This window comes from Salmo trutta, chromosome 18 (genome assembly GCF_901001165.1).
Source record: "Salmo trutta chromosome 18, fSalTru1.1, whole genome shotgun sequence".
Classification (NCBI taxonomy): Eukaryota; Metazoa; Chordata; class Actinopteri; order Salmoniformes; family Salmonidae; genus Salmo; species Salmo trutta.
The window spans coordinates 47,805,543-47,825,757 of NC_042974.1; the positions used below are offsets into that span (position 1 = coordinate 47,805,543).

Genomic DNA, 20,215 nt, shown 5'->3' on the forward strand with positions numbered 1-20,215 from the left:
TGTGTGTGTGTGTGTGTGTGTGTGTGTGTGTGTGTGTGTGTGTGTGTGTGCGCGTGTGTGCGTGCTTGTGTGTATATAACTTTAGAATTGAGGCATGGCACCAGACGATGCTCCAGACCTCTGTACTCCATGGTGCTGCTACACTACATGACCAAAAGTATGTTGACAGCTGCTCGTTCCAAAATCATGGGCATTAATATGGAGTTGGTCCTCCGCTTTGCTGCTTTAACAGCCTTCGCTCTTCTGGGAAGGCTTTCCACTAGATGTTGGAACATTGCTGCGGGGGACTTGCAAAATCGTTCAGCCACAAGAGCATTGGTGAGGTCGGGCACTGATGTTGAGCGATTAGGCCTGGCTTGCAGTTGACGTTTCAATTAACTCCAAAGGTTTTGAAGTCAGGGCTCTGTGCAGGACAGGCAAGTTCTTCCATGCTGATCTTGACCGACCATTTCTGTATGGACCTTGCTTTGTGCACGGGTGCATTGTCATACTGAAACAGGAAAGGGCCTTGTCCAAACTGTTGCTACAAAGGTGGAAGCACAGAATCATCAAGAATGTCATTGTTGACTGTGGCGTTAAGATTTCCCTTCACTGGAACTAAGGGGCCTAGCCCGAACCATGAAAAACAGCCCTAGACCATTATTACTCCTCAACTAAACTTTACAATTGGCACGACGCATTGGGGCAGGTAGCGTTCTCCTGGCATCCGCCAAACCCAGAATCATCCGCGGACTGCCAGATGGTGAAGCGTGATTCATCACTCCAGAAAAAGCACTTCCACTGCTCCAGGGTCCAATGGGTTTTCATGGCTGAGCAGCCGCACACTAGCCTTCGATCAACATGCACAATGCCAAGCTTTACACCACCCCAGCTGACGCTTGGCATTGTGCATGTTGATCTTAGGCTTGTGTGCGGCTGACAAAAAGTTATTGTGCTGACGTTGCTACCAGAGGTAGTTTGGAACTCGATAGTGAGTGTTGCAACTAAGGACACACGATTTTTCAAAGTAGCCACCCTTTGCCTTGATGACAGCCTTTCACACTCTTGGCATTCTCTCGATTTGCTTTTCCAACAGTCTTGAAGGAGTTCCCACATATGCTGAGCACTTGTTGGTTGCTTTTCCTTGACTCTGCGGTCCAACTAATCCCAAACCATCTCAATTGGGTTGAGGTCGGGTGAATGTGGAGGCCAGGTCATCTGATGCAGCACTCCATCACTCTCCTTCTTGGTCAAATAGCCCTTACACAACCTGGAGGTGTGCTGGGTTATTGTCCTGTTGAAAACCAAATGATAGTCCCCCTAAGCGCAAACCAGATGAGATGGCATATCGCTGCAGAATGCTGTGGTTGCCATGCTGGTTAAGTGTGCCTTGAATTCTAAATAAATCACAGACAGTGTCACCAGCACAGCACAAACTGGGTCTGTGGCTTCGGCTTTTTGGGTTGCATTTACTTCAGACATTTAGCATACTACTTACTGTACAAAATGGAAATGAATAGAAACAATGGAATATAATATAATATAATTGAATAGAAACACAATGGAAAATAATATAATTAAATGGAAACACAATGGAATATCATATAATATAATTGAATGGAAACACAATGGAATATAATTGAATAGAAACACAGTGTAATATAATAGAAAAGATTCACATGGCTAACTAAATGATATTTTAAAAGCACGACATATACATCTGTGTGACAGCTAGAGGTCATTGTTATCTGAAGTTGCTGCATTGACAAAATGGCTGCATTATTCATCCCTCCATATTGTATCGTCTAATTCAGGGCTTCGGTTATGAATTTGAATCTTTAGAAGCTGATAAATGTGCTGGCCTTAACAAAGCATTGAGCTGTCATATGTTGACAAATTATATTGACAGAGAGAGAATTCCTTACATCAGTTCTCGCCAAGTCCTGGATTGATATTTGGAATAATGCTTTTAGCAGGGATAGTCTGGGGAATATGACCAGCGCTCGGAGCTGTAGTATGTGTGTTTTTGTGTGTTTGTGCATGTGCATGTGCGTGTGTATGTGTGTGTCTGCAAAATGATGAAACACTCGCAGGAACTACTGAAATCCTTTAGGGAGTAACATCAGAGGTTTCCAGAAACAATAGCTGCTGGTTTCCAGAGACCCTGGCTGCTTAATGTACCATTTATCTCAATAAATCTGGATAGATTATTGTATGTTAAACTTGGTCCCACTTTAAACAAACTACAACTTATTAAGGCTCTATATAGTATACATAAAGTCTTCTTAATCACAATATAAATGCTTCACAAATCATCTATAAACTAATGTCATACTGTATAAATGGTATAAAGTGTGACATAACAGCTCCCTATGTAGGGTGCATTGTGTGTGTGTGTGCGTGTGTGTGCTTCAAAGACTCCATCTCAGCAGGGGACTCTAATGAGAATATAAATCAGTCTTTCTGGATCTGGACCTAGGAGGGAGAAACGATAAGACCCCGTTTAGGGACTTCACACGCACACACACACTGACATTTCACATGTCAAGGGCATTTCTTCACCATGTGTGGACAGACCTATGTCATTTTACACATATAAAACACAGCCTTTTGAACCATATCAAGTTCATAAATATCTTTAGAGAAAGTTTCTTTCTGGACTTCTCAGTCATGATTTATTTTATTGTCATATCTGCTCAGCAGGCTGCCGTTCAGCTATGCCCTTCACCTGGTCTTCATCAGCAGGCTGGGATATCCATCAGGACACGTCACCACACACACACACACACACACACACACACACACACACACACACACACACACACACACACACACACACACACACACACACACACACACACACACACACACACACACACACACACACACACACACACTCCCCTGAGCATTGTATAGGCCTGGTTAGATGTATGGTTGGAATTATCATCCAGTTAAATGATCACTTAGTCTACAGAATTGAAACAATAAAGGTAAGGTGGACTGTAGTACTGTAGAGTTTAGATGATCAGTCAGGCTCAGATTGACGGGGTTAGGTAAGGTGGACTGTAGTACTGTAGAGTTTAGATGATCAGTCAGGCTCAGATTGACGGGGTTAGGTAAAGTGGACTGTAGTACTGTAGAGTTTAGATGATCAGTCAGGCTCAGATTGACGGGGTTAGGTAAGGTGGACTGTAGTACTGTAGAGTTTAGATGATCAGTCAGGCTCAGATTGACGGGGTTAGGTAAGGTGGACTGTAGTACTGTAGAGTTTAGATGATCAGTCAGGCTCAGATTGACGGGGTTAGGTAAGGTGGACTGTAGTACTGTAGAGTTTAGATGATCAGTCTGGCTCAGATTGACGGGGTTAGGTAAAGTGGACTGTAGTACTGTAGAGTTTAGATGATCAGTCTGGCTCAGATTGACGGGGTTAGGTAAGGTGGACTGTAGTACTGTAGAGTTTAGATGATGAGTCAGGCTCAGATTAAAGAGGTTAAAGGTTAGAACTAGGAACAGGAATTTTTCAGGACGAGTCGGGGATCACTTAGTTTCGATAAATCATTAAATCTGTGATAGGTTTGTACCTACATATATACCTACAGTCAAACATGAATCTAGCCATCTAATGTAGAGTTCCCACCACCACAGATCCTATAGTAGGAGGGGTTAGGTCCAGATGTTAGACAGGGCACCGTTTTTCTAGCTAGTTTTACCTAGCATACTGGAAAAGAAATATCCCATATCTGTTTTCAATGTTTATAAATAATTATTTGTAATAAAGTTAGCCCGCCCACAATATGATTGACAGTTACCTCAAATATTTTGAAAAGAAACAAAGTTACAACTGCGTCTGGTTTGCTCCCAGCCAGGTCTTTAGACAAACTGTACAACTTTGCCGAGTGTGCTGGTCTGCATCTGGTCCTGGGGCTCAACGCCCAGCAGAGAAACCCTGACTCCTCCTGGAACTCCTCCTCAGCACTCAGCCTCCTCAAATACAGCGCCGGGAAGAAATACAACATCTCCTGGGAACTGGGCAACGGTCAGTATCTACACAACATTATATACTATATATTATATAATTTATGCTATTTAATACAGAGGAATTATAAAACATTAGATAACACTGTACTTGAAGGGTGTATACATAACGCAGCCTTCCCTGTAGCTCAGTTGGTAGAGCATGGTGTTTGCAACGCCAGGGTTGTGGGTTCGTTTCCCACAGGGGGCCAGCACAGAAAACAAATGTATGAAATGTATGCATTCAGTACTGTAAGTCGCTCTGGATAAGAGCGTCTGCTAAAATGACTAAAATGTAAAAATGCATCCCGAACACCTTTATGAAACCATTTCTAACACCTTTATGAAACCATTTCTAACACCTTTATGAGTGTAGCAGTTTTTGACTTAAGTTGTCAGAGAACATGCTGTAGGTCTAACATGACATTTACAATTGGTGCACCAGGGTTTATTTTGAAAAATAATTCATGATTGAACAGAAGCCATTCAGAGAGTGAAGAAAGAGTAGAGAGAGAGAGAGCGTAGAGAGAAAGGGCGTAGAGAGAGAGAGCGAGGAGAGAGAGAGAGAGAGAGAGAGAGAGAGAGAGAGAGAGAGAGAGAGGAGAGAGAGAGAGAGAGAGCGAGGAGAGAGAGAGAGAGAGAGAGAGAGAGGAGAGAGAGAGAGAGAGAGCGAGGAGAGAGAGAGAGAGAGAGAGAGAGAGAGAGAGAGAGAGAGAGAGAGGAGAGAGAGAGAGAGAGCGAGGAGAGAGAGAGAGAGAGAGAGAGAGAGAGAGAGGAGAGAGGGGGTGGGGGGTATTTCGGGATGCTCAAGTATGGAGTGGTTTAAAAAGGAGAAGGTAACAGCTGATTACTTGCTCAGTGGTGCATCGTTGACCCGAGAACACCTGCCAATATCACAGACACAAGCAGTATGGCCAGCAGGGGGGAACTATAGAGGTCTGGGTTTTTATTTTGGTGGGAAATTGAGCCTCCTTCTGGCTGAGACCATCAACACAGATGGAGAGAGAGAGAGAAAGAGAGGGATAGAAAGAGGGAGGTGGGGGACCTCCCTGTTATCTTGGCCCATTCTCCTGGCAAGGCCTCCCTCCAGCAGCATTACAATAATAACAATTTAGTTATCGCTCACTTACTGGGCACTGAGAGAAACATATGTTGGACAGTGCCTCTCTCTCTCTCACACACACACACTCTTACACTCTCTCTCCACCTCTCCAACACTCTGGGTGTCTTCTTTAACAGTGCTTGTGTTGGACAGCGTTAGAATTGACACACTCTGTTTCTTTCTGTATTACTGTGTACATAGTGTTCCATTCAAGGACAACATAAACATGTCAGTACTGCCCAAGTTGTGTTTAGCAGCAGACTGAGCTAGAGGGGGTCTGTGATGTTAAAGTGTTGAAGTGTCTGTTCACTTATGGAGCAAAGATCCTCCCCCAAGGTGGAAAACTATCTGACCAAGACAAGCTCTCCAGAAACAGGATTTAACAGGGTAAATAAGCTGGTAGGATGTATTGACAAATGAACCTGAATGAAGATCGAAGTGAATATCTATTTGTTTTAAAGATTGCCATTTGCGCTCCATCTTTCACCAGAGTGGAATGGTTACCGTAAAATTGTGGATCATACTGTTAATATCACATTCCTGAACTTTAATTTTGTCCCTCTCTCCATCTCTCTCCAGAGCCAAATGGCTACCGTAGCATGATGGGTCAGACAGTGAACAGTACCCAGCTAGCCCAGGACTACACCCTGCTGAGAACGTTACTGCAGTCTGTACGCTACTATAGCCGAGCACACCTCTTGGGCCCGAACGCTGGACGACCACGCAAGAACGCCATTCTGCTGCTCGATGGGTGAGTCCCTTCACTGACACCGCTGTCACTATATGGCCACACTACAAGGTCCTGAACTATGGTATGGAGTTATCTTTTGGAAATGTGATTTAAGCAACACACACACACACACACACACACACACACACACACACACACACACACACACACACACACACACACACACACACACACACACACACACACACAGGCCCAGTGTTTATGTAGAAGCCTACAGTCTGATGGTCCCAGGCCCTGGTATAATTAAATAGGCTGTCAGCTGTATAGAGCGTCAGTGGATTGATAAGGTGGCCAAGCGATGTCCCACCTGTCCCCTCGCTCTCTCTTCTCTCCTCTCTCCTCTCTCTTCTCTCTCACAGACCAGATAATCTTTGTCTAGTCCTCTTATACACATTTCCACCCCTCTATCTTAGACACACCATTCGGACTTGCCAAAAGTAGTGGATTTGTTAGGTTAATTGTTGGATTTGTTATATGTTAAATGGTGGATTTTTTCCACTCCAAAAATATGTATTTGGCAGAGCAGCATTTTTTTGCATGGCTGTAGGATGCTTATGTACACTGTACAAAATATATATGCAACATGTGAAGTGTTGGTCCCATGTTTCATGAGCTGAAATAAAAGATCTCAGAAATGTTCCATACGCACAAAAAGCTTATTTCTCTCAAAGTTTGTGCAGACATTTGTTAACATCCCTGTTTGTGAGCATTTCTCCTTTGCCAAGATAATCCATCCACCTGACAAGTGTGGCATATCAAGAAGCTGATTAAACAGTATGATCATTACACAGGTGCACCTTGTACTGGGACAATAAAAGGCCATTCTAAAATGATCAGTTTTGTCACACAACACAATGCCACAGATGTCTCAAGGTTTGAGGGAGCATGCATTTGACATGTTGAATGCAGGAAGGTTCACGAGAGCTGTTGCCAGATAATTTAATGTTCATTTCTCTACCATAAACCGCCTCCAACATTTTTTAAAAGAATTTAGCAGTACATCCAACCAGCCTCACAACCTCTTCGTGTGGGCGAGTGGTTTGCTGATGTTAATGTTGTGTACTGAGTGCCCCATGGTGGCGGTGGGGTTATGGTATGGGAAGGCATAAGCTACAGACAACGAACACAATTGCATTTTATCGATGGCAATATGAATGCACAGAGATACCGTCACGAGATCCTGAGGCCCATTGTCGTGCCATTGATCCACCTCCATCACCTAATGTTTTAGCATGATTTAACCGACCGGTCTTTCCCCTGGTTTAACCGACCGGTCTTTCCCCTGGTTTGACCGACTGGTCTTTCCCTTGGTTTAACCGACCGGTCTTTCCCCTGGTTTGACCGACCGGTCTTTCCCTTGGTTTAACCGACCGGTCTTTCCCCTGGTTTGACCGACCGGTCTTTCCCTTGGTTTAACCGACCGGTCTTTCCCGTGGTTTAACCGACCGGTCTTTCCCTTGGTTTAACCGACCGGTCTTTCCCGTGGTTTAACCGACCGGTCTTTCCCCTGGTTTGACCGACCGGTCTTTCCCGTGGTTTAACCGACCGGTCTTTCCCCTGGTTTGACCGACCGGTCTTTCCCTTGGTTTAACCGACCGGTCTTTCCCGTGGTTTAACCGACCGGTCTTTCCCGTGGTTTAACCGACCGGTCTTTCCCCTGGTTTGACCGACCGGTCTTTCCCCTGGTTTGACCGACCGGTCTTTCCCCTGGTTTGACCGACCGGTCTTTCCCCTGGTTTGACCGACCGGTCTTTCCCTTGGTTTAACCGACCAGTCTTTCCCCTGGTTTGACCGACCGGTCTTTCCCTTGGTTTAACCGACCGGTCTTTCCCCTGGTTTGACTTTGTCTCACGGTCACAGCCTCTGTCTCAGGTGTGTGTGCGTGTGTGTGTGTCTGCCACAGTTGTCTGCTTAAGAAAACAAAGGCCAAATGGACGGAGGTAACATCGGTGTCAGTTAAAAGATGTAACCAAGACTAAACATCTTTAGCTGGTGAGAGTGCCTTTCTGACAAGCTGTTTAGATAGAAGAATCTAGACATGTCAGAAAGACTCTCAGACCCAAATAAGGAGAGTTTCAGGTTGAGACTACCCGGTCCTCATGTCTTGTTTCTCACGTGTCTCTTTGGCTTTAACAGTTAGAAATACACACACTCACTGAATCACACACGCGCACACACATACACACACATTGACAACCTGGTCAAGAAGCCAAGACATATGAAACTAATCAAAAGTCTGTGTTTTATTTTAAAAAATGTGTGTCATTCCAAAATGAAGTACTGGTATCTCAGTGGTGAACTAAATCTCTTGTGTTTTTATTCCCAGGTTCATGAAGAACGCTGGTTCTGTTGTGGATGCTGTAACGTGGCAACAGTAGGTATTTTACCCCTTTTTCTATCCTATATCTGCATACCTGTATCACTTAGCTTCATACACACATTCCCTATATAATAATAATCATCATCATAATAACAATAAACAAGTTCTCATTCATAAAACCTCTTAAAGTTTGTAAAGTAGAATAAAAATGGTTTCCAGTCAAACTGTTTCCAGGGACAAATGTTTTGAAGGCTTTTATAAAAAATACAAGCTATAGTGAGAACCAGCTGCTGAAAGAATGGCATGGCTTTAGTTTGGTATTTTCCCTCACACTCTCTCTCCTCTGCTTTCCTCCCCATTCTGACTTGTGGTGTCGTTTTTGAAGTGACTGAGCGGCTAAAGACATGTCTGGCTGTTGTTGTGGTTTGTAATGGTCATTGTTTTACAGGCAGGCAAGAGGAACTGTGGTTGACATTCTGAGAGAGCAAAAAAATGGCATCGCTGTCAGAACGAAGTAATATAGTCTGTGCAGTAGTTTCAAAATAAGGGAATATTGCTGTTTCGTGCCAAGGTATTCACATATTTGTCTCATTAACACACGCACGCACGCACGCGCGCACGCACGCACGCACGCACGCACGTACAAATGCACACACAGACACACACCACACTGCTAGAGCAGGGCCTTGTTAAGGCCAAGGTCAGGCTAATTAAGGGATTGGGAAGAGGAAGGTTTAGCACCACCCACACTGGCAAAGTCAAACCATATGCTTACACACACACACACACACACACACACACACACACACACACACACACACACACACACACACACACACACACACACACACACACACACACACACACACACACACACACGTCCTGCCAATTACCCTCGTTACACAACAGGACTAGGTTTTATGCTAGCCAGACTGCGTGACAGATAGGCTGACCTCTATAAACCAACTTTTAACCAATAAAAGCTCTGAAAAGGTGCCACTTTGACCAACAGTGAAATACACTTGCATGATGACTAACCTTGCCTAAGATCTGAAGACACGCTACGTGAATGATTCGGTCTTGTGTTTTTCTATAGAGAGAAAGTTGCACCAATCCATCCATAATAGCAGCGCTTCCTATAGACGGTACATATTAGATTTGTGTTGAACAACTTGGTTTAGTTATACAGTTTACATATTGGAATAATTTGGCATGGAACAGCATGTTGCATGTTAGGAACACAAAACAGGTGTTACACATGCTAGAGTGTATCTGTGAACAGACAGGTCACCATGCCTGTTGTCTCCCTCGGTCTGGCATTCTGTGGGGGAGCTCAGATAAGAGGGTTAGGGATGATTAGTGTAGCACTAAGCGTCCACACCTCTTACACACAGACAAGCGCGCATGCAGGCACGCACACACACACACACACACACACACACACAAATATACAACAGGTATATCTTCCCAAGCTGACGCTAACATACACCTCCCTACAGTACGTTTTCAATGTTCTCTTTCTCCAGTATTGCCAGAACATCCCCTGTCACTTCCCTACTGTTGTCTTCATCCTCATAGTGTGGTTGTGTGCTCTTTCAATGATTTGTTTTGATATCTCACGTGAGCGTGATTCACCAGAATCTCATCATCTCAAAGAACCAATCACACACGTCTGTCGGATACAGACAGGTCGAGAGGCAAATGAGGTGAGCAGCTCCCCTCCTGATAAAGAGCCACTCGCTCACCTTTTGATCAATCTCACCTCTCTTCCTCACAAACAGTCATTCTCTTAGCTCTCCCCAGCATGACCTGATCCGTTTTCCTGTTCATCTGTTCACAGGTGTGCTGTGAGGTTACTCCGCCGAGTGCAGGTTTTTCTTCTCTTGTCTTCTGTGTTGGGTGACTTTACCCCCCCCCCCCCCCCCCGTTTGTGTCCAGTACCCGTAATGCTCACATACTTGGATAGAACGAAAGCTTTGCACGAGAGCGACTAGCTCTTTGTGTGCTTTGTGAGAGACGCCTCTCTCGTCAACGGTTACCACGGATTGTGGAAGCTATTATATTGGCCTATAATAGCAGGAGTTACAGCCTCCGGAAGGCCTGAGGGCTCACTCCACCAGGGGTACGGCTACTTCTTGGGCATACTTTCATGACGTTCTACCGACTAGACGTCACTGCGTCTTCTTTGGCGTATACTGTCCTCAGTGTCGGGGCCTCTGAGGGTCGTTACGTTGAGATTAACTGGCTTCAGAGAGCATGCTGTGATACGGGAGTTGGCCATATCCCTCATGTGAGATATCGAAACTAACAACTGAAAGAGAACCTATAAGAGGTTAAGGTTATTTGCGTAGCCCCGGTTCTCTGATATTATGAGTGAGATGTCTCACCGCATTCAAATAAAATAACAGTTTATTGGTTGTGTACACAGTTTAGCAGATGTTATAGTGGGTGCAGTGATCATGCTTATGTTACTAGCTCCTAACAATGCCGTAAAATGTCCAACAAGTACACAAATAATAATAAAAAACAAGAAATCTTGAAATGGCAGAAAGAATCCAATTAGCAACCCAAATAGCACTATAACATTCCCTACTAGCAAGAACTTGAGGAAGTTCAGCATGCTCGAGAATGATCAGAGGGTGGGCGAGTGGGGGGATGAGGGGAGGGGCTCACCTTATTCGCCACTCGACTTGTCTGTTTCCGACAGACGTGTGGGATTGGTTCTTCGAGTTTCTGAGATTCTTGTCAATCCCCTTCATGTGAGATATCTCACTTATAATATCAGAGAACCGAGGGTTACGCAAGTCACATGTTTTGGCTTAGCGGGAGTATTGCTCCATGAATAGAGACATAGAGACCATGTAGTCAGAAGATTGAACACTCAGCAAGAGGACTGATGTTTTTTACAGCTACAGTATATGGAGAAAGTAGAGAAAATAGAGATAGCAGTGGGAGGAAGAAAGAGCAAAGACTGCAGGAGGGTAAGAGAGATTTGTGTTGCTCTCCACACTATTCACTGTCCCGCCGGACCCGTAAATCCTGAGGGCCCATTCCCCTGGAGGGCCACATTTTATTCATTGGTGGAGCTTAGACCCTCACAAACACTCACACTCACACACACACATACACACGAGCGCACCCTTTCTCTCTTGTCTCCCTTTCTCTATTGCTCTCCTTCTTTCTCTCTCACTTGCCTCCTTTTTCTCTCTTTCTGATCCCTCCCTGCCTTCCTCCAATTCTTGTCACTTTCTCGCTACTCCCTCTGACATCTTAATACTCGTCTCAGACTAAATCTGGTATTTATCTACATCTCAACCATTCCACTACAGAATCCCTGCTCTGTTCTACTGCTCTGAGACTCACAAGTCAAGAGAGAGAACCATTGTAGAGGGGAGACAGAGTAGTACAGTATATAGATACAGCCAGAGAGAGAGAGAGAGAGAGAGAGAGAGAGAGAGAGAGAGAGAGAGAGAGAGAGCTACTGCTGTGAGGAAAGGTGATTCATCATTGTCTTGGTAAAGAATGTAATTCCAAATAGAGGATACGTTCTGTTCTCTACAGATGTGTTCACGCTTTAATTCTTCCCATAGGTAGAGGAGCAGATCAGCAGACAGCTTCCCTACAAAACTACTGTGTACTATGTATTTTTGTCTGACAAAGTTGGTCATACATAAATGATATCATAACCCGGTTTGGTAGCGCTTTACCAGTTTTGGTAACCCTTGAGGGTAAAAGATTTTATAGTTTTCTTACAATTAGGTCCCACTTAAAAAAACGACAATTTATAAAGGCTTTATATAGAATATATAAAGTCTTCATTAGCACAAAATAGATACTTCACAAATAACTTCCTCAATGTACGGTACATGGTAACACTTTGCTTGAAGGGGACAGTAAGGCATTCATCACACCTTTATGAGTGTTGCCGTATCATAACAAACTTTATAATACATTCATTCTTCGTCATTCATAAGAAGTTTTCAAAATGAAATTCCCTTGAAATACTGTTGAGAGTTAGAATAGTAGAATACACAAGGTGCAATTTAGATATTTGGTTGTGCATCAGTAGTCTTCCTCTTGACAGTCAATTAGCCCATGTCAGCTAAACATTTGAATCATGGTCAAATTACCAATCGGGGGCTCCCCATTGATTTTGTAAGTCACTCTCACTCAGATATCATATTCAAAACGGCAAACATTTCTCTCCACCCATTGGCAAAATGTGTAAAATTCGTTGGAAATTAGCTGTGAAACTGCTAATTTTTTCTCCCGGCCCCATGGCAAAATGTGTAGAAATGCAGCAAACTTTAAAACTGCAAAATGTTCTTTGTGGCCCACATCAAAGTTTCCCATTCGTGATGTAAGACATCCGTGCTCTAATACACTATTCACGGAACTGGCTAGGAGCAGCACAGTTAGTTACTGTGTGCATAGAGTGTTTTGTATCCTCGCTCTTTCAGTGCTGCAGGATGCCACTGGGTAAACAGCCCTTGGAATTATCAATATTATCTTCACCCTCCAATTATGTTCAAAAGCCTATACACAGTAGATGTTCTGTGTCAATTTGACCCAGTATCCATTAGTGAGTACAGAACATACAGTAAGAAGGTGGATCTGAAGCAAACAGAGTACCTGGTCTACAGTGAGTCCTGGTCTGGAGCACAAATCGTAAATGTCATGTTAGGCCTGCAGCATGTTCTCTGCCAACTTAAGCCAAAAATGTGTTCCTACGATAATACTTTGGGGGTTGGGTACTGTGGCTGTGAAAATACACATTTCTAAATAAATGTACATATAAAGATATATTTCTGTGTTACTGATAACTTTTCGTTCTGAAATGACAATTTACATGTTTTGAAAACATCTTATACATGATTTTGAAAAAATGTGTTATGAAGGTTGTTATAAATGATACTGCAAGGTGTTATGACTGGTTTCATAAAGGTGTTGTGAATGTCTTTTTTATACCCCCTTCAAGTAGAATGTTATCGTCTGCATTGCCAAATGTGACAAAACCCACTGTGTCAATTCCCCAGAAAAGGGTTACATGACGTTATTGATAGTAGCCTAAACCTACCTGAATTCAATGGAAACCCATACCATGTTAATAGCACTCATAAACTGTAAATAGTGATTGCTTTAGATCAGGTACTGCCAAAAATACTTTGATAATAATTAATATATTAGTATATATAATTTATCTATATTAAACACCGTATACATTATCTTATGAATCTTTATTTGGGGCGGCAGGGTAGCCTAGTGGTTAGAGCGTTGGACTAGTAACCGAAAGGTTGCAAGATCAAATCCCCAAGCTGACAAGGTAAAAATCTGTCGTTCTACCCCTGAACAAGGCAGTTAACCCACTGTTCCTAGGCCGTTATTGAAAATAAGAAGTTGTTCTTAACTGACTTGCCTAATTAAATAAATGTTAAATGAAAGGGGAACTGAACCCCAAAAATGTTCTGGTTTAAAACGGCCTGTAGCATTGGTAGTAGTCATATGCAGTGGGATTAACGCCGTTGATGAAGATGAGCAAAATTGTCTGTATAAAATAAAGAATTCAAGTACTGAGCTATATTGTACATTATTTCACGCTAATTCAATTGCTCAGAGAAAGAGATTTTGTTTTACAAGTAATACTTTTTTTCTCTAAAAGATAGGGTTAAAATGATTGACACTCCTGTTTTCAATACCTTTCTATACCTCACCTAAGTAACCTTGAGACTTTTTCTAAAATGTTTTCTTAGATTGCATAACACATTGGGAGGAATCTTAGACCATTCCTCGATAGAGAATCTTTCCAAATCCTTGATATCAGTCTGCTGGTAGAGGCAACCAGGTTTTTGGCTAAAATGTGCTAGTACTGGGTTAAGTCCATGATGCCGTTGACCTTAACAACTCTGTACAGTGTCCCGAGAGGCACATAGGTTGAGATATGTGGTGACACAGATTTCCTCCCACATAGCAGGGTCATCTGTGCGTTGACTTTCCATATTGTCCAGCAGCTTCTCTTGATAAGCCGTAAGTAAAGTGGACATGATAGGGGCTCTGACCGAATGGGCTGCAGTTATGTACATCTTATGATAAATGAAAAAAAGCATCCTATCTTGTTCGGGAGGGTGGTGTTAACCGACAGGGATGCACTGCGTGAGGGATTAAGGTAGTTAGCCAGAGGAGGCTCCACCGGAGGGACCTTATGGAAACCGGAAACTTGTCTATGCATGTTCAGGGTAGGGGAACCATTAGGGGTTAGTCTACTAGAAAAATGCTTTTCCCAGGACCATTTTGCCTCTTTTAGGCAAGCCACAACCATCGGATTGCTAGGTTTGGTCAGGGCTGTTTGCGGTTGGAGTCTCCTCCACTCGTACAAATGGTCCGGTGGGACATTGAGCCACTCGATGCCAAGTTTGGCCGTGGCTCGCTTGCAGATGTTAATAAGCGTGTAATCCCAGATGGGATTAGCAACCTCATCACCGGCTGTGCCCTTGGCGGTGCACCTGGGGGCGGGTGCAGGTGTTTGGAAGGGAGGAAGTGGGGACTCAATTCCTCCATCTTCGGGCTCAAAGTTGGAGAGGCTGCTATTAGCATGAGCCTCATCATCTTCTATCTCCCACTCTCCCGAGATCGTGTCTTCGCTAAATAAGAGAAGAGAGTCAAGGTTGTCAATCACCTCCGCCGAGATGGGTACAGATGAGTGCTTGTCGCCTACCCGGTACAGATGTGGCTTGGAGGGGGGGTACCCGGAGCAGGAGCACATTTTTTGTCTCCTTCTCTGGCTAACCTTAGACAGTGTGCTGCAGGGCAGACAAGACTCCGGGTAGTCGACTGCCTCTCAAGCAAAGCAGAAAGGATGGGAGTTTTTCTCTGAGATGCGAGAGCCGCAGGGGCAGATATGGGAGCTCGTGCCTGGCTTGGGTCATCCTGGCAAGGGGAGATGGTAACCATGACTCTAAGTGGGTTACAAGCCTATCATAAATGGCACGCAGTAACCCGGAGAGCACAGCAAGGTGGAGTGGCTCTACAGGTTAGAGGGATCTCAAGACCGCAAAACCGGAAGGTAGGACCGGTCAGCCTAGCCAGTAAAGGTGCTGGTGAGCTAGGTGAGAGAAGAATACTACTGTGCAGGTAGAGAGAGCTAGCAAAGGAGCTAGTTCTAGTCCCAGCGTTTAGCTCGCTAGCATTCAACTCAAGTGTTAGTAGCCTAGCTTTAGCAAGCACACTGCTAGCTGAAGAGAATGTGCGTTCTTCGTTAGCTAGCTACGTTAGCTTAGGGTGTGGCTAACCAAATCACAAAAGTCTCTTTTCTTTCTTCCACTTTGGTGGGAATAAGCAACAGGAAGGTACATGGGCTGGTAGAGTGAGATGGAAGCTACCCATAGTGAGAAACCAAACAAGTAATTTAAATAGAACTTGTGTGAATAACTATCTAAATACTGTAGTGTTGAAGGGCCAGTATGGGGCACCCTTCCCTCTGATCTTAAGATCAAATCCCAATGCCCCAGGGCAGTGATGGGGACATTGCCTTGCATAGGGTGCCATCTTTCAGATGGGACATTAAACAGGTGTCCTGACTCTCTGTGGTCACAAATAAATCCCATGGCACTTAATGTAAGAGTAGGGATGTTAACTCCAGTGTCCTGGCTAAATTCCCAACCTGGTCCCATTTCCATCATGGCCACCGAATCATCCCCCTCCTTCCTAATTTCCATATTTATTTTTTTATTTTATTTAACCTTTATTTAACAAGGCAATTCCGTTAAGAACAAATTCTTATTTACAATGACAGCCTACCAAAAGGCAAAAGGCCTCCTGCGGGACAGGGGCTGGGATTAAAAATACAAATATAGGACAAAACACACATCACAACAAGAGAGACACCACAACACTAAAAAAGACACCTAAGACAACAACATAGCACGGCAGCAACACATAACAACACAGCATAGTAGCAACACAACATGACAACAACATGGTAGCAACACAACGTGGCAGCAGCACCACATGGTAGAAGCACAAAACATGGTACAAACATTATTGGGCACAGACAACAGCACAAAATCAAGAAGGTAGAGACAACAATACATCTCGTGAAGCAGCCACAACTGTCAGAAAGAGTGTCCATGATTTAGTCTTTGAATGAAGAGATGGAGATAACTCCAGTTTGAGTGTTTGTTGCAGCTTGTTCCAGTCGCTAGCTGCAACGAACTGAAAAGAGGAGCAACCCAGGGATGTGTGTGCTTTGGGAACCTTTAACAGAATGTGACTGGCAGAATGGGTGTTGTATGAGGAGGGTGCGGGCTGCAGTAGGTATCTCAGATAAGGGGGTGTGAGGCCTAAGAGGGTTTTATGCGATGGGTATACAGAGATGACCAGTTTACAGAGGAGTATAGAGTGCAGTGATGTGTCCTATAAGGAGCATTGGTGGCTAATCTGATGGCCCAATGGTAAAGAGTCTAGCATGGGTAGGATGGTCATCTGAATCAGGGTTAGTTTGGCAGCTGGGTTGAAAGAGGAACAATTACGATAGAGGAAACCAAGTCTAGATTTAACCGTATCCTGCAGCTTTGATATGTGTTGAGAGAAGGACAGTGTACCGTCTAGCCATATTCCAAAATACTTGTATGAGGTGACTACCTCAAGCTCTAAACCCTCAGAGGTAGTAATCACACCGGTGGGGAGAGAGGCATTCTCCTTACCAAACCACATGACCTTTGTTTTGGAGGTGAGTATAAGACTGTATCATCTGCATGTAAATGGAATAGAGAGCTTCCTACCGCCTCAGCTATGTTGTTGATGTAAATTGAGAAGAGCGTGGGGCCTAGGATCGATCCTTGGAGTACTCCCTTGGTGAGAGTCAGTGGCTGAGACAGCAGATGTTCTGACTTTATACACTGCACTCTTGGAGAGAGGTAGTTAGCGAACGAGGCCAAAGACCCCCCAGAGACACCAATATGTCACTCCTCACCTCTCCACCTGATAGCTGATGTGTGGTGAGTGTTCTGGCACAAGTGGTTTGCTGTGTATTTCCCAAGTGGGTGCTACATATTGGTAGTGGATGAGGTGAGTTTCCCTACCTTACAGCGCTTTGAGTACCTGGAAAGGCGCTATATAAAAATACAATCAATATATTGGGGGGGGGCTCCCGAGTGGAGCAGTGGTCTAAGGCACTGCATCTCAGTGCTTGAGGCATCACTACAGACACCCTGGTTCGAATCCAGGCTGTATCACATCCTGACGTGATTGGGAGTCCCATAGGGCGGCGCACAATTGGCCCAGCGTCGTCCGGGTTTGGCCGGAGTAGGCCGTCATTGTAAATAAGAATTTGTTCTTAACTGACTTGCCTAGTTAAATAAAGGTTAATTAAAAAAAATATATATACACTGTATATATAGCTTACTAACGTTTGCAAATATAGGTAATATATGTTAATATTAAATAATTATTATTAATTGGTGAACAAACTATTTCTAAATGGTTTATTACTGGATTTTATCATGAAGAGTTAGTAAGAGTTTCAGTTTGTGTGTACCGTAGCCTTTTTTCTCATGAGAATGAGACTTTATGATAAGTGCAAACTCTTAAGTGTAAAGTGTAGTGAGAGCATTTGGCGTCAGATAACCTGATTATAACCAGTTAATGATATTAGTGTTAAAAAAACAACACTGAGTTTTAAATCGACACTGAAAGTGTTGAATCTGTGGACCCATATAGACACCAGAACAGTTGTAAATTAAGTGCCTTGCCTTGTAGAGTTACCACACATGAGTGATGTGTATGAGTTTCATGCCCCTGTCCTAGGGGTAAAACTATAACATATTCGCTTAGTCCACAGGACTGAAAATGAATGAATGTAACAACCATGTCTCTGTCACTAACAAATTCAGTCATGGGTGGTAATTCTACAATTTACTTGAAAGGCAAGGCACCATGGAAAATATTTGAATAAATAAGGTTTTACACTAAGTAGTGTGTTAATTTAACACTGTTCCGGTGTCTATATGGGTCCACAGACTCAACACTTTCGATGTTAATTTCGTTTTTTTTAACACTGGAGAATTTGCTGTGTGCATTTCTCAGAAGTTGCTTGTATTCTGTTCTGAAGTGTCTGTGTGTGTTGTTGTTTTGTCTGTAGCTACTACATGGATGGCAGAGTGACCAAAGTAGAGGACTTTCTGAAGACACGCCTGCTGGACACCCTGACCGAACAGATCACTAAAGTACTCAAGGTGAGAGAAAGGGAACTGTTGACACCAGGTCTCAGGAAAGGTCAGTCATTATGTAAGTATTCTTCACCAAATCACCTCCGTTACACGTGTCTCTTCCCAACCCCTGCCCCAGTGCTCTCCTGTCCCCCTGCCTCATCCCTCCATAGGCCTACCTCTGTAAGGACACAGTTCCCAGTTCAGTTTTATGGATCTCAACTCTCAGATCTAGAACAGTAACTTCCCTCAGTGAGAAAAAAAGGCCATAAGAACCGGTCTGTCGTGCTCACAATTAAGAAATAATTGCTACCAACCTATAGTCATAGTCTCTGAGCTGGTAGAAAAGACCCAATTATTGTCTATTGTAAAAGAGAGGACCCACCAAAGAACAATGTGTACTGCCCTATTGTGTGTGAGTTTGTGTGTGTATGTGCGCGAGCGTGTATGCAAGCGTGTCTGTGCTGTACTGTACGTGCGTTTCCCCATTTGCTGTCCAGTAGTAATGGTTTGCAGCCATGCTAGGAGAGAGATTCTCTGGAAGCTGTTTAGAGCAGAGAGAACAGGTCTTCTGGACAGAGATCCATTTAACAGTCTCAGATCATGAATTTCCCTAATGGTCCTTAAAGTGATTGAGAATGAATACAAAACGCTGCTGTAGCTGGCTTTGGACCGGCAGGATGGGACTAAAGTTGGGGATCGGCTATCCAATAGAGTTCATCTCAGTCCAGATGTTTTATCAATCCGTTGACGTTTGTAAAGAACACGAGGGGAGACAGAGCTGTATTTTTATTTTTATAAAACATTTTAAAAAAATTCACCTTTATTTAACCAGGTAGGCCAGTTGTGTGTGTGTGTGTGTGTGTGTGTGTGTGTGTGTGTGTGTGTGTGTGTGTGTGTGTGTGTGTGTGTGTGCGCGTGTGCGTGTGCGTGTGTATGTGTTTGAGTGACAGTGTGTCTAGCGCCCTGTGAATGTGCATAGAGACAAATACTGAAATAAAAGGTCAATAAAGATACAAGGTCAACTCGGTCCATGTAGCTATTTTGTTAGCTATTTATCAGTCGTATTGCTTGGGGATCGAAGCTGTTCAAGAGTCTGTTGTTGTCAGACTTGATGCACCAATACCTCTTGCCCTGTGGCAGCAGAGAAAATAGTCTATGGCTTGGGTGATTGGGGTCTTTGACAATTTTCCGGTCCGTCTTTTCACACCGCCTGATATAGAGGTCCTGGATGGCAGCTCAGCCCCAGTGATGTACTGGGCTGTCCACACAACACTCTGTAGAGCCATGCGATCGAGAGCGGTGCTATTGCCATACCAAGCAGTGATGCAGCCAGTCGATATGCTCTCAATAGTACAGCTGTAGAACATTTTCAGGATTTGAGTGCCCATGCCAAACTTCTTCAATCTCCTGAGGGGGAAGAGGCACTGTCGCTCTTTCTTCACGACTGTACGTGTGTGTTTGGACCATTTAAACTCTTTAGTGATTTGGACACAGAGGAACTTGAAGCTGTCTACCTGCTCCACTGCCGTCCCATCGATGTGGATGGGGGCGTGCTCGCCCCCCTGTTTCCTGTAGTCCACGATCTGTTCCTTGGTCTTACTCCGGCACCACACTATCAGGTCACTGCCCTCCTCTCTGTAGGATGACTCATCGTCGCCGGTGATCAGGCCTACCACCATCGTGTTGTCAGCGAACTTGATAATGGTGTTGGAGTCGTGCATGGCCACACAGTCGTGGGTGAACAGTGAGTACAGGAGGGGACTAAGCGCACACCCCTGTGGGGCCCCTGTGTTAAGGGTCAGGAAGTCCAGGATCAAGTTGCAGAGGGAGGTGTTCAGACCCAG

The 20,215-nt window shown here is 44.1% G+C and overlaps 1 protein-coding gene across 1 annotated transcript in view; it reads left to right on the forward strand.

The window, feature by feature from the left end:
• Positions 1 to 20,215, forward strand: part of LOC115152688 (inactive heparanase-2-like) — a 113,080-nt gene that overhangs the window by 61,089 nt on the left and 31,776 nt on the right. The window contains exons 4-7 of the mRNA XM_029697425.1: positions 3,846 to 4,015; positions 5,675 to 5,846; positions 8,173 to 8,220; positions 18,302 to 18,395. Coding sequence (XP_029553285.1) covers positions 3,846 to 4,015; positions 5,675 to 5,846; positions 8,173 to 8,220; positions 18,302 to 18,395 — 484 coding nt within the window. The remainder of the gene's footprint in view (positions 1 to 3,845; positions 4,016 to 5,674; positions 5,847 to 8,172; positions 8,221 to 18,301; positions 18,396 to 20,215) is intronic.